Genomic DNA, 14,360 nt, shown 5'->3' with positions numbered 1-14,360 from the left:
ACCCCACAATATATAAATACTGGACTGGTGACCCCACAATAGGGAGAGAACTTTTTCACAAAAGAGAATTAGAAGAAAAGAGGTTTAATCTTAAACTATGTAGAGGGTTTTTTACTGTAAGAGCGGCAAGGATGTGGAATTCCCTTCCACAGGCGGTGGTCTCAGCGGGGGGCATCGATCGTTTCAAGAATTTATTAGATAATCACCTGAACGACCGCAACATACATGATATACAATGTAACACTGACATATAATCACACAACATACATGATATACAATGTAACACTGACATATAATCACACAACATACATGATATACAATGTAATACTGACATATAATCACACAACATACATGATATACAATGTAATACTGACATATAATCACACAACATACATGATATACAATGTAATACTGACATATAATCACACAACATACATGATATACAATGTAATACTGACATATAATCACACAACATACATGATATACAATGTAATACTGACATATAATCACACAACATACATGATATACAATGTAATACTGACATATAATCACACAACATACATGATATACAATGTAATACTGACATATAATCACACAACATACATGATATACAATGTAATACTGACATATAATCACACAACATACATGATATACAATGTAATACTGACATATAATCACACAACATACATGATATACAATGTAATACTGACATATAATCACACAACATACATGATATACAATGTAATACTGACATATAATCACACAACATACATGATATACAATGTAATACTGACATATAATCACACAACATACATGATATACAATGTAATACTGACATATAATCACACATGGGTTGGACTTGTGCCTTTTTTCAACCTCACCTCCTATGTAACTATGAATAGACCCCTAAATGTCAGGAGACGTTTATATAAAGATGGGAAGTATGTAGCAGATAAATGAATAGACCTCCCAGCAATGTTATTACCAGGCTGCAGCTAGGGGGAGCTCTAATGTGTGATCCCATCCAGCTCACATTAACCCTTTCACTGTCAGAGATGTTTTTGCACATTTTGGGCCTGAAGATTAGTAAAACCCCCCAAACATATATTATCTGAAAGCCGAGGCCCTGGAGAATAAAATGGTGGTGATGATTAAGGTGTTCCTCGTACACAAACAAACCTTTTATTTCACCAGCGAAAGGACCGACTCACTCCGGGATGCCAAGTGGCCTCTTCTAGGCGTTTACAACATATATATTTCCTCTTCCATAGACAATCCTTGGAGCTTCGTAAAACATCTAAAAGCTCGTTAGCGAGTGATATCTGCGGGTTTTCTGTCTAATTTATCATCTACTGAGCTCTAGACATGTGCACTGCCCCAAAACATGTTCATTTTCATTTCATTTGTTATTTTCGGGGCATTAGTTATGATCGAAATTCATTTTCGAATAAATTTGAAAATCCGGAAGAGGCGAAAATTCAAATTTCAAAAATCTGAAAATAAGAAAAAAAAATCCAAAAATGGGAAAATTCGAAATAATAAGGAATAATAACGAGCTATTAAATTATAGGTATCAGAATTTCCTTTCAAATTTAGCTGTGAACATAATCTATAAGAATTTATCCAAAGTTACGAATTATCCGAAATAACGAATTCCGTCTAAACGAATAACTAATGATAACAAAACAGTTTTTTTAATTATTATTATTATAAGTTTTTATTATTCGTTACATTTCATTCATTTAGATGCAGCATTTGTTATTTTGGGTAGTTTGTTATTATTTCGGGGGTTTTCTCATTTTCGGATTTTAATTCTTTTTGAAATTTCGGATTTTCGTTCTTATTTTCGAATTTCCAAATTTCCACATTATCGATTTTCGAATCTTGGGATTTCCGAATTATCAGAGGGACGGGCTCAGGAGTATATCATATACAGCCCCGTGTATAGAGTGCACTGGTCAGGAGTATATCATATACAGCCCCGTGTATAGAGTGCACTGGTCAGGAGTATATCATATACAGCCCTGTGTATAGAGTGCAGTGGTCAGGAGTATATCATATACAGCCCTGTGTATAGAGTGCAGTGGTCAGGAGTATATCATATACAGCCCTGTGTATAGAGTACAGTGGTCAGGTAAAGTAGAGTATTAGAACCATGCCAGTCATACAGTCACTAGTAGGGATGAGCTTCGTGTTCGAACATCGGCTGTTCGCCCGTTCGGTGAATTTCCGAATGTTATGGGCCGTTCGCGCCAAATTCGTGTGGTGCTCACGGCCCACAATGCACTGCGATGGCGCAGTGCATTGCTAGCTCATGATTGGCCAAGCATGCACTTTGACCCCGCATGCTTGGCCAATCACAGTGCCGGCAGCAAGGAGAGCCATGATTGGCCACAGGTAGGATGCCTGTGGCCAATCATAGCTCAGGCTGTGTAGTACACGCCCCACACTATATAAGGCCGCCAGCGCGGCGACCTTGTGTAGTGTGTTGGCGTCTGTAGCAGTTAGTGAGTGTTCTGTGTACCTTCAACACAGTATACACCAATCGTTATCGGACGATTTTTCGTTCTTGCTCTTCTGTAGTGGTTGTTGTCTGCGTGCCCTGACCGCAGTATACACCGCTATATTCACCTATATAGCTAGCTATATTTCTCTTTTTTAATAGAGCTTGCAGTCAGTGTTAGGAGATTGTGCATGCTCTGAACCCAGTATACACCGCTATATCCACCTATATAGCTAACTATCTTGCTCGATTGTGCGTGCTGTCTGCGTGCTCTGAACCCAGCACACAGGAGAGGCTTCCGAGGAGAGCAGACGTGTGTGGTAGAGCTCTGTGGAGAACCGTAGCTGTCTTGGACATCCAGCCTTATGGCGTCGGCCAGCCCAGGCTCGGGGCCCTCTTCCCGGCCTGGGGCTACAGCTCATCCCCCTGGTGGAAAGGAAGGCCTCTCCAGGGAGGAACGATTGTTTTTATCCACCCAAGTGGAGTTAAGCGACTGGACCCGGGCACAGCCGGGTGAAGACGGCTTGAAGCTGCAGAGGCGCAGGGTCAGGGTGAAAACCCTGATCCAGAAGGCAGTAGAGGTATACGGCAAGAAGATGGAAAGGCTGACGGCTCTCAGGAACTCCAGAGACCGTTCAGGAAGCAGGAAGAGAGCAGAGTACAGAGATACCATAGAAGAGCTTAAATCTGAATGCAGAGACCTCTGGCAGCTCCTGGGCGGTCTCTGTGAGAGAGGAGTAGGAGAGAGAGGATTCCTGCTTGAAATAAAACGGGAACTCCTGAGAATGAGCCAGGAGGGCTCCCATGCAGGAAGGAGGGGAACACGGAAGAGCTTACCCGAGCCGGCTGTGGAAGACCCTTTGGCAAGTGTGGAGGAAGAGAGAAGCCAGCATCCCGGTACAGACATCAGTGAGGACGGTGCCCCCCTTGGAGCAGTAAGCACGGAGGGTCCCCGGGTCCATGTAAGTCCGCCTGCCCAGTCCGTGATTGGGGCAAGGGTTGACCCGGGTAGGGTACCCGGTGAAGTGTTGGGAGGCTCCAGGGGAGAGGGAAGAGCGGGAAGTGTGGAGTGCCAAAGGAAAAAACTGGTAGTAGTCCTCACCCGGAGCCATCTGGAAGGGCCGGTACAACCTGTTGTCAGCAAGTCCGCGGCTGATGGTGCAGCACAGGCCCCCCCAGTGATCCAGGGTGATCCGTCGGTCCCCCATGCGGTGCGGGGGTTGCCGGCCATAATGGCGGCCCCCGCCGCGGCCGCACGTGGTGAGGGGTTGGAGTCTGTGGCGCCAATGGCGTCTGTGGCGTCTGGGAAGACATATGTGGAAAGGAGATCTTCTTCTGCTGCAGACACCATGGCGGGACATGTGGTGGGGCATGGGGCCGCGACCGGAAGTGGCTCCCGCGGACCGGAAGTGACTGCCGCGACCGGAAGTGGCTCCCGCGGACCGGAAGTGACTGCCGCGACCGGAAGTGGCTCCCGCGGACCGGAAGTGACTGCCGCGACCGGAAGTGGCTCCCGCGAACCGGAAGTGACCGACAGGGCGTCCCCGGAAGTGCAGGAAATGTCCGAAAAGACTGTGGAGTCACCGCATGATACTGCCCACGGCCTCTCGATCGAGGCGGAAGGAATGGACGAGGATTTGGGAGACCCACTGGGTACTATCTCGGAGGGGCAGGGGGAATCCCCTGGTGTGGATCTCCCGGCCAGGCAGGGGAGCTGGGGTGAATCCCCTATGGGAGAGTTGGGAGCGGAATGCTCCGCACTGAAATTTATAAGGGAGCTAGAGGGATCCCAACGGGAGGAGGTGATGGAAGTCGCCTCCCCCCAGGGTCCTGCAGTAGAGGTGGCTAGTGCCCCGCCCCCCATGGTAAGGGTGAGGAGGAAAGTAAGGGTCACAGATGGGCCAGAGGGTGGGAAAACAGCATCAGCTCAGCCTGGGCCTTCTGGCCTGGTTCACGGGGAGCCTGACCCTTCCCCCGCAGGCCCCAATACCATCTTGGGCACGCAAGCTGAGGCTAACCTCCTGAGTGCCCTGAAAACTGGGCGTTCGTTTGCCCAGGTGGCAGGTGCGTCTGTGCCCCTAAGGCCACTGTACGGCCAGTTTGGTGCCCAAAACTTCAGGGCCCCCCCCGAGGAGCAGTTCCAAGGGGCGAATGCCTGGTCCAGGGGTACAGGGGGTCCCGAAAGGCGCAGACGCAACGTGGTGCAGCTCAGGTGGGAGGGAGCGACCGCTTGTCCCAGCAGGGGTCAAGTGATTGATTACCTGTTGGAGCTTCGGTTTAAGGTTTCGGACCTGTTCGCAGTGATACATCCTGCGAACTCGAAAGAGTTCGATATTAGCTTCGTCTCCGTGGTCTCCATGGAGCTTTTCCTGACCCTCTACGAGATTGTCGGGAGGTCTGAACCATGGAAAAGTTTCCGGGTAGTGCCTCTCTCGAGGCAGGAGGAAATTAAAAACATCACTGTGCTGGTCAGGAACGAGTCTCTCCCGCCTGAGGACATCGCCACCTGGCTGGCGCGGTACGGACAGCTCCAGTCAGGGCTGAGGAAGAGCCTTGACGAGCGCGGGGTCTGGACGGGTGCGTGGCAGGTCAGGATCCGGCTCAAGCGCCAGGGCAACACCGTGGCGCACGTTCCCGGTAGCGCGTTTATCGGGCGAGACCGGATCCTGGTCTTCTACCCCGGCCAGCCCCGTAGGTGTTTCAAGTGCGGCAGTCCTGCACACCTCAGTGCAGACTGCACAATGCCTCGGTGCGTGAGATGTAATGGCTTCGGCCATTCATCTGATGGTTGCAGACTGATAGTCTGCAACCTCTGCGGGGAAATGGGGCACCCCTTCAGCCGTTGCCCCAAGGCTTTCCGGGGGCATCAGGCGGGCGGGGCTGCCCCAGGCCCAGGGGGTGATGGTGACCCTAGACAAAGTGGAGCCCCCAATCCCCCAGAGCCACAGAGGGAGGATCCCCCCCTCCCTCAAAGGGTTAGGCCCCCCAGGCGTGAGCAGGGGGCGGGTAGGGTGGTTGAGGACCCAATAGGTGGTTGCCCAGTAGACCCCCCGGCCCAGCTTGGGTCAAGGAGGGATGGAGTAGTGACAGGTAGACCGGCTGATAAGCCGGTAAAAGCCAATAAATCATCCATTAAAAAGCCTCAGACCCCCCCCCCTCCCCCCCCTTCCCATCCTCCCCCAGCTCCCCGTGCTCCCGGCTCCTCCCCTCCTCCCTCCCCTGCCCCCCCCCGGCCCATCCCTCCCCCTCGTACTAAGCTTCCTCCCCCCCTTTCCCATCCCCCATCCCCTGTGTCCTTGGATACAACCCCCCCAAGCCTAGGCCTGGCTGTTAACCCCATGCCCCCCCCAGATTCTTCTGGGGTGGGTGCCAAAAGCCAAGCTTACCTGGCAGCAGAAAATCTTTCAGAGACCCCTATGGACACTACTGGTCCTGGGAAAGGGGCAAATAAACGGCCCAAGGACCTATCAAGTGGTAGATCGGACGGAGAGAGTGGGAGGGAGCCCCCACATATTGAGTGGGAAAAAAAGAAAACAAAGAAAAAGAAGAGAAGGAGTCCGGGGAAGGAGGGCGGCGGGGGTCCTCAGCCTGAGACCAGTTCGGGGGCGGGAGGGGATCCCTCTCTTGCCCTCTGGAACCGGTTTGGGGTCCTCTCCTCGGACTCCGAGGAGGATTAATGTTGTAAGTATAAAGAGAGGAACGTAGACTTTTATCACTAAGGATGACGGCGCCCTCTCCAATACGCCTTGCGACCATTAATGTCGCAAGTGTGCGTTCTGCGGCGGCTAGGTTTGCAGCCTTTGATTTTCTCGGCCGGGTTGAAGCCGACATTTTGTTTTTGCAAGAGACCTGGCTGGCATCTGTGGCAGAGATGCATCTAGCAAAGAGGGAGTGGAGACATGGGCCCTCCCTCTGGTCTCTTGCGGCTGAGCCCTGCAGTGGAGTTGCGGTCCTTTTTAAGACTGGTTCGGTGGCTTGTCGACGAGTGATCGAATTAGAAATGGGTAGATGTTTGATTGTGGATGCAGTCGTGAGGGGGGAATTCCTCCGCCTCATAAATTTCTATGGTCCTCAGTCCCAGAGGGGGAGGAAGGACCTTCTCACGCTGCTGAAACCATACCTGTTTACATCCCAGCAGGTGGTCTTTGGTGGTGACTTTAACATGGTCACCAGGTCAAAGGACCGGGCAGGCACCTCAGGCCCTCTGGGATATGATAGTATCTTTTTGAATAGAATAGTGAGGGAAGCTGGGTTGGTGGATGTGCACGTTCGCCACTTCCCCAACCTCACTGGTTTCACATACTCCAGAGGTAGTAGTAAGAGTAGAATAGACAGGTTTTTTTTGAAGGGGGACTCGTCCTTTGCGGCTCCTGTGCTGCATGCGGTCGAGTTCTCTGACCACTGTATGGTATCGGTCACTCTGAATGTGGTGGACACCCCTCAGAAAGGTAGGGGTCTGTGGCGACTAAATGGGTCGCTACTTGAGGACCCTGAAATTAGGTCGGCCTATGAAGACTTCTTTAAGGAACAAGCCTCGCTCCTTGAGAGCGGCTGCTCCCGCCAGGAATGGTGGGAAGTAGTGAAGAAGAGGTCGGAGGGCTTCTTCCGGGAAGTCTCAGGCCGCCGGGCAGCATCCCGGTACCAGGCCTACCAAAGGTTGCGCAGGCGACTGGATCGCTTGGTTTCCGATGGTGGCCCTCAGGACCAGATCTCAGATCTGAAGCATCAGATGAAGGAGTGTCAGTATGACCGTCTCGCCTCCCTGAAGCTGGAGAGGGATTACGGGAAGTTTACCAACCCGGATCCCTACAAAAGCTGCGGGGACGCGGTGAGTGGGAAGGTCATACACGGACTGAAAGATCCCTCGGGTTCCCTGGTGAGGTCCAAACCAGGCATCTTGGGGATCGTCAGAGCCCATTTTTCAGACATCCTTCGGAAGAAGCCGTTGGATCTGAGAAAGGCCAAACAATTCCTTGACGAGACTCCGCTTGAAGTGGGGTCTGACTCTCGGGACTCTTTGGCAGAAGAGATCTCTGTGGCTGATAGTGATGGCCGAACGGTTCGCCCGGCGGTCGTTTCGCGGCGAATTTCCGACTTTCGCCGTCCGCGGGTTCGAACGCCTTTTTCCGTCGTTCGCCCCGGCGGACTTACGTGTTTAATGTATACAAGAACTTTAACCTTTCGTGACACGTTTATCATGTGTTACAGGACAACCAATTGAGACATGACAGCTCATGGACACTTGGACATTCCCCCTAACCTATAAATACACCCGATCCGGTGGCCATTTTACATTCTTTCTTCTGTCACTGTAGGGAAAGGATCCTGTGTGGAGTAGGGACAGAGAAAACGCTAGCTATTTGGTACACAAAAGTTCTTTTCAGGACTGGTATAGGTGTTAGGTCAGCAGCCTGAGTTTCTTTTGTCAGTTTAGATAAAGGGACAGAGCGCTGTATGCTGCTATTTTAGGGACAGCTCAGCCAGATTAGTCTTTCTTCATCATCATCATCATCATCATCATTAGCTGTTACTATCAGGTCCACAAAAGAGCTGTTCCAGCTAATCGTTCCAGCCTACTCTTTTTTGCCAATTTGTATAGGGACAGGCAGGAAGCAGTGTGTCAGGCAGTGAGGATAATTTTAAAGACTTGCTGTTACTATTAGTTCCACAAAGGTTCTTTTCAGGACTGGTATCAGTGGTACGGTAATAGGCTTGTACACGTATAATATTCTTTCTTCCAAATATAGAAAGAATATTATACTTGACTGCTGCCCTTCTGCTGCAGTCTGCTAATCATTCACAACTCACTTGTTCCACAAAGCTCTTTATCAGGACTGGTAACTTGGTCTGTCTAGGGTGCTACGGTACATAGGCTTGGGTGCGGTACAGTCTGCTGTTCTGTAAGGACCGCTATCGGTCCACAATACATAGGGTTGCCGTGCACTACTGCTGACCGCTGCCCTATACTGCAGCAGTCCTTCATTGGTATAGGGACTGACGTACAGTCTGCTAATCACTAACACACAACCTGCTTGGTCCACAAAAGTTCTTATAAGGACTGGTAACTTGGTATAGGGTGCTACGGTACATAGGCCTGAGTGCGTTACAGTCTGCTGTTCTGTAAGGACCGCTATCGGTCCACAATACATAGGGTTGCCGTGCACTACTGCTGACCGCTGCCCTATACTGCAGCAGTCCTTCAGCGGTATAGGGACTGACGCACAGTCTGCTAAACACTAACACACAACCTGCTTGGTCCACAAAAGTTTTTATAAGGACTGGTAACTTGGTATAGGGTGCTACGGTACATAGGCCTGAGTGCAGTACAGTCTGCTGTTCTGTAAGGACCGCTATCGGTCCACAATACATAGGGTTGCCGTGCACTACTGCTGACCGCTGCCCTATACTGCAGCAGTCCTTCATTGGTATAGGGACTGACGTACAGTCTGCTAATCACTAACACACAACCTGCTTGGTCCACAAAAGTTCTTATAAGGACTGGTAACTTGGTATAGGGTGCTACGGTACATAGGCCTGAGTGCGTTACAGTCTGCTGTTCTGTAAGGACCGCTATCGGTCCACAATACATAGGGTTGACGTGCACCACTGCTGACCGCTGCCCTATACTGCAGCAGTCCTTCAGCGGTATAGGGACTGACGTACAGTCTGCTAAACACTAATACACAACCTGCTTGGTCCACAAAAGTTCTTATAAGGACTGGTAACTTGGTATAGGGTGCTACGGTACATAGGCTTGAGTGCGGTACAGTCTGCTGTTCTGTAAGGACCGCTATCGGTCCACAATAGATAGGGTTGACGTGCACCACTGCTGACCGCTGCCCTATACTGCAGCAGTCCTTCAGCGGTATAGGGACTGACGCACAGTCTGCTAAACACTAACACACAACCTGCTTGGTCCACAAAAGTTTTTATAAGGACTGGTAACTTGGTATAGGGTGCTACGGTACATAGGCCTGAGTGCGTTACAGTCTGCTGTTCTGTAAGGACCGCTATCGGTCCACAATACATAGGGTTGCCGTGCACTACTGCTGACCGCTGCCCTATACTGCAGCAGTCCTTCATTGGTATAGGGACTGACGTACAGTCTGCTAATCACTAACACACAACCTGCTTGGTCCACAAAAGTTCTTATAAGGACTGGTAACTTGGTATAGGGTGCTACGGTACATAGGCCTGAGTGCGTTACAGTCTGCTGTTCTGTAAGGACCGCTATCGGTCCACAATACATAGGGTTGACGTGCACCACTGCTGACCGCTGCCCTATACTGCAGCAGTCCTTCAGCGGTATAGGGACTGACGTACAGTCTGCTAAACACTAATACACAACCTGCTTGGTCCACAAAAGTTCTTATAAGGACTGGTAACTTGGTATAGGGTGCTACGGTACATAGGCTTGAGTGCGGTACAGTCTGCTGTTCTGTAAGGACCGCTATCGGTCCACAATACATAGGGTTGCCGTGCACTACTGCTGACCGCTGCCCTATACTGCAGCAGTCCTTCATTGGTATAGGGACTGACGTACAGTCTGCTAATCACTAACACACAACCTGCTTGTTCCACAAAAGTTCTTATAAGGACTGGTAACTTGGTATAGGGTGCTACGGTACATAGGCTTGAGTGCGGTACAGTCTGCTGTTCTGTAAGGACCGCTATCGGTCCACAATAGATAGGGTTGACGTGCACCACTGCTGACCGCTGCCCTATACTGCAGCAGTCCTTCAGCGGTATAGGGACTGACGTACAGTCTGCTAAACACTAATACACAACCTGCTTGGTCCACAAAAGTTCTTATAAGGACTGGTAACTTGGTATAGGGTGCTACGGTACATAGGCTTGAGTGCGGTACAGTCTGCTGTTCTGTAAGGACCGCTATCGGTCCACAATAGATAGGGTTGACGTGCACCACTGCTGACCGCTGCCCTATACTGCAGCAGTCCTTCAGCGGTATAGGGACTGACGTACAGTCTGCTAAACACTAATACACAACCTGCTTGGTCCACAAAAGTTCTTATAAGGACTGGTAACTTGGTATAGGGTGCTACGGTACATAGGCTTGAGTGCGGTACAGTCTGCTGTTCTGTAAGGACCGCTATCGGTCCACAATACATAGGGTTGCCGTGCACTACTGCTGACCGCTGCCCTATACTGCAGCAGTCCTTCATTGGTATAGGGACTGACGTACAGTCTGCTAATCACTAACACACAACCTGCTTGTTCCACAAAAGTTCTTATAAGGACTGGTAACTTGGTATAGGGTGCTACGGTACATAGGCTTGAGTGCGGTACAGTCTGCTGTTCTGTAAGGACCGCTATCGGTCCACAATAGATAGGGTTGACGTGCACCACTGCTGACCGCTGCCCTATACTGCAGCAGTCCTTCAGCGGTATAGGGACTGACGTACAGTCTGCTAAACACTAATACACAACCTGCTTGGTCCACAAAAGTTCTTATAAGGACTGGTAACTTGGTATAGGGTGCTACGGTACATAGGCTTGAGTGCGGTACAGTCTGCTGTTCTGTAAGGACCGCTATCGGTCCACAATAGATAGGGTTGACGTGCACCACTGCTGACCGCTGCCCTATACTGCAGCAGTCCTTCAGCGGTATAGGGACTGACGTACAGTCTGCTAAACACTAATACACAACCTGCTTGGTCCACAAAAGTTCTTATAAGGACTGGTAACTTGGTATAGGGTGCTACGGTACATAGGCTTGAGTGCGGTACAGTCTGCTGTTCTGTAAGGACCGCTATAGGTCCACAATAGATAGGGTTGACGTGCACCACTGCTGACCGCTCACCTATACTGCAGCAGTCCTTCAGCGGTATAGGGACTAAGAGTTTTGTCACAGGGTCATTTAAAAAATGACATGCAGAGGAAGAGGCAGGCCCTTCCGCAGGGGTGGTAGGGGTAGGGCAGGAGCAACAGGCTTGAGCCAAAGTGGGAAGTTGCAGAAGGTGCGTTCAATTACTTTAAAGGATGCACCAGACTTGGTTGAGTGGCTCGCTCAGCCTTACTCTTCTGCACCCTCCTCATCCTCTCGATCTGCACCCTCTTCTTCACTCTCTGCTATGTGCACCCCCAAAGACACTACCACCAACAACACGACCACCACCACCACCACCACATACCTTCCGCTTGAGTCACTGGAATTATTTTCCGATCCATATCAAGAGGACATTTCTGATGCGCAGCCACTCTTGGTATTGGATCAGGAAGAGGAGGTAGCAACAAGCGCTACTCAGCAGTCTGACGCCAGTACCCAGATCAGCCCAAGGAGGAGGTTGGTCCCCGGTGTTGCTGCCTACTCTACTTATAGCGGTGGGGAAGGTGACGTTGATGATGACGTGTCTAGTGATGTCACGTGGGTGCCCACAAGAGAGGAAGAGGAGGGGAGTTCAGAGGGAGATATGGACCAGCAGATAGGGAGGAGAAGCAGCAATGACTTACATTGCACAGCAGGGACAAAGCAGACTGCAAATGTATCAGGAGCGAGTCATCGACCATGTACGGTCACATCTGGCGCTCCCAGGACACCGGCACATGGCTCCGCAGTGTGGGCTTTTTTTAACGTGTCCGCTGCTGACAATAGCGTTGCCATCTGCAATCTTTGCAGTCAACGCGTTAGTCGCGGTAAGCCCAATACTCACCTAGGGACGACCGCCTTAAGAAGGCACATGAGCAGCCATCACCGAGCCCAGTGGGAGCAACGGAACACACAAAGCCACACTGCAGGCTCTCACCGTCCAGCCTCGTCTTCTACTTCTCCTTCTCCTCTCTCCTCACAATTGTCCTCCACTCCACCTTCCATCACGCCAAGCTCACATTTTTCTGCAAAAAGGCAGGCTTCCGTGGGCCTAATGTTTGAGCGTAAAAAAATGATGACGCCGGATAACCCTCTTGCCCAACGGTTGGCGGCTGGCTTGTCAGAACTCATAGCCCGCCAACTACTGCCATATAAACTGGTGGACTCGGAGGCCTTTCGCAAATTTGTGGCCATTGGAACACCACAATGGAAGGTCCCAGGAAGGAAGTATTTCTCAGAGAAGGGCATCCCAGAGCTATATGGCCATGTTCAGCGGCAAGTGAATGTATCTCTGGCACACAGTGTCGGTGCCAAGATACATCTGACCACAGACACGTGGTCTAGCAAACACGGGCAGGGAAGGTATATCAGTTTTACTGCCCACTGGGTGAACCTTCTGACGGCCGTCAAGCATGTAACCCGTGGCACCCGTGTAGATTTGGTTTTACCGCCACGGATTGCATGCAGGCCTGACTCTTCTTCTCCTCCTCCTACTCCATCCTCCTCCCTCTCCTCCTCAGCTGCCTCCTCCTTTTCCGCTGCTAGCGTCTCTTCCACTGCACCGCCCAAGCTCCCCAGAACCTATTCCACATGCCAGGTGAGACGTTGCCATGCCGTGCTGCGTCTGTTGTGCCTGGAAGCAAAGAGCCACACTGGCCCGGCACTCCTTTCAGCTTTGCGTTCACAGGCAGATGAGTGGCTAACACCGCTCAATTTGACAGTTGGTAAAGTGGTGTGTGACAACGGTGCCAATCTGCTTAGCGCATTGAAACAGGGCAAAATCACGCACGTGCCGTGCATGGCACACGTCTTAAACTTGGTCGTGCAGCGATTCCTTGTCAAATACCCTGGGGTCCAGGACATCTTGCGGCAGGCAAGGAAAATCTCGGCCCATTTCAGAAGATCTTACACGGCCATGGCTCGCCTTGCTGACATTCAGCGGCGACACCATCTGCCGGTCAGACGTCTTATTTGCGATTGCCCGACGCGATGGAACTCAACCTTCTATATGCTTGATAGGCTGCTCCAGCAGAAACGTGCAGTTAACGTCTACCTGTATGAACTCTGCGAAAGAAACGGTTCTGGGGAGCTGGGTTTTTTTTCACCGCGCCAGTGGCTGCTCATGCGCGACACATGCAGACTTCTGCGGCCATTTGAGGAGATCACCAAACTGGTCAGTCGCAGCCATGGCGCCATCAGTGACATGGTACCTTATGCCTTCTTTCTGGAGCGTGCATTGCGTCGTGTCATTGATCAGGCTGTGGAGGAGCAGGAGCGGGAAGATGAGGAAGTCGCAATGCTGGATGAATTCCCAGGGGGGGCTACTCTATCTGAGACAAGTCAACAACAGGAGTCTGATGAGGAGTCAGAGGAGGATGGTGCCGGGGCGGATGAGCAGGAGCAAGAAGAGCATGCTTTAAACCTTTCTGGGATCCCTGTTGTGCGAGGATGGGGAGAGGAGAATGAAGAGGACGACATTATCCTGGATGATGAGCAGGAGCCAGGCCACCACACCGCTTCCACTTTAGTGCAAATGGGGGCCTTCATGCTCCAGTGTTTTAATAGGGACCCCCGTATAAAAAGCATGAGGGTCAAGGACCAGTACTGGGTGGCAACGTACTTAGACCCCCGGTACAAACACAAAATGGCGGAAATGTTACCGCCGTCGCAGAGGGCTGTCAGAATGCAGCACTTCCAGGCCTTGCTTCGAGAAATGCTGCATTCTGCTTTTGCGTGCGCTGGCAGAGGAGCAATTCCCACTCCCAGAGAAGGATTTGCGGGTACCAATCCAACAGCGCCTGCAAGAAGAGGCCGGTTTGAAGATGTGTTGGTGACTTCGGATATGAGGTCATTCTTTCAGCCGACCCATCGACAGGTGTCATCCGGATCCAGCATCAGGGAACGCCTAGACCGTCAGGTGTCCGACTACATTGGGTTAACGGCCGATGTGGACGCTCTGAGGAGTGATGAACCCCTAGACTACTGGGTGGGCAGGCTTGACCTCTGGCCAGAGCTTGCCCAATTTGCAAT

General features: G+C 51.0%; 2 protein-coding genes across 2 annotated transcripts in view; both read left to right on the top strand.

Moving 5' to 3' along the window:
* LOC143956057 (uncharacterized) overlaps positions 1–14,360 on the top strand; it is a 143,404-nt gene that overhangs the window by 51,459 nt on the left and 77,585 nt on the right. The gene's annotated exons all lie outside the window — the stretch shown is intronic.
* Positions 1–14,360, top strand: part of LOC143955428 (uncharacterized) — a 231,063-nt gene that overhangs the window by 149,707 nt on the left and 66,996 nt on the right. The window contains 1 exon segment of the mRNA XM_077465476.1: positions 2,941–3,465. Coding sequence (XP_077321602.1) covers positions 2,941–3,465 — 525 coding nt within the window.

The sequence above is a fragment of the Lithobates pipiens genome, unplaced genomic scaffold (assembly GCF_037356315.1).
Source record: "Lithobates pipiens isolate NorthernLeopardFrog02 unplaced genomic scaffold, aLitPip1_a1.2 Scaffold_35, whole genome shotgun sequence".
Taxonomy (NCBI): Eukaryota; Metazoa; Chordata; class Amphibia; order Anura; family Ranidae; genus Lithobates; species Lithobates pipiens.
Note: the sequence above shows the minus strand (reverse complement) of the source record. Positions and strands in the feature narration are given on the sequence as shown.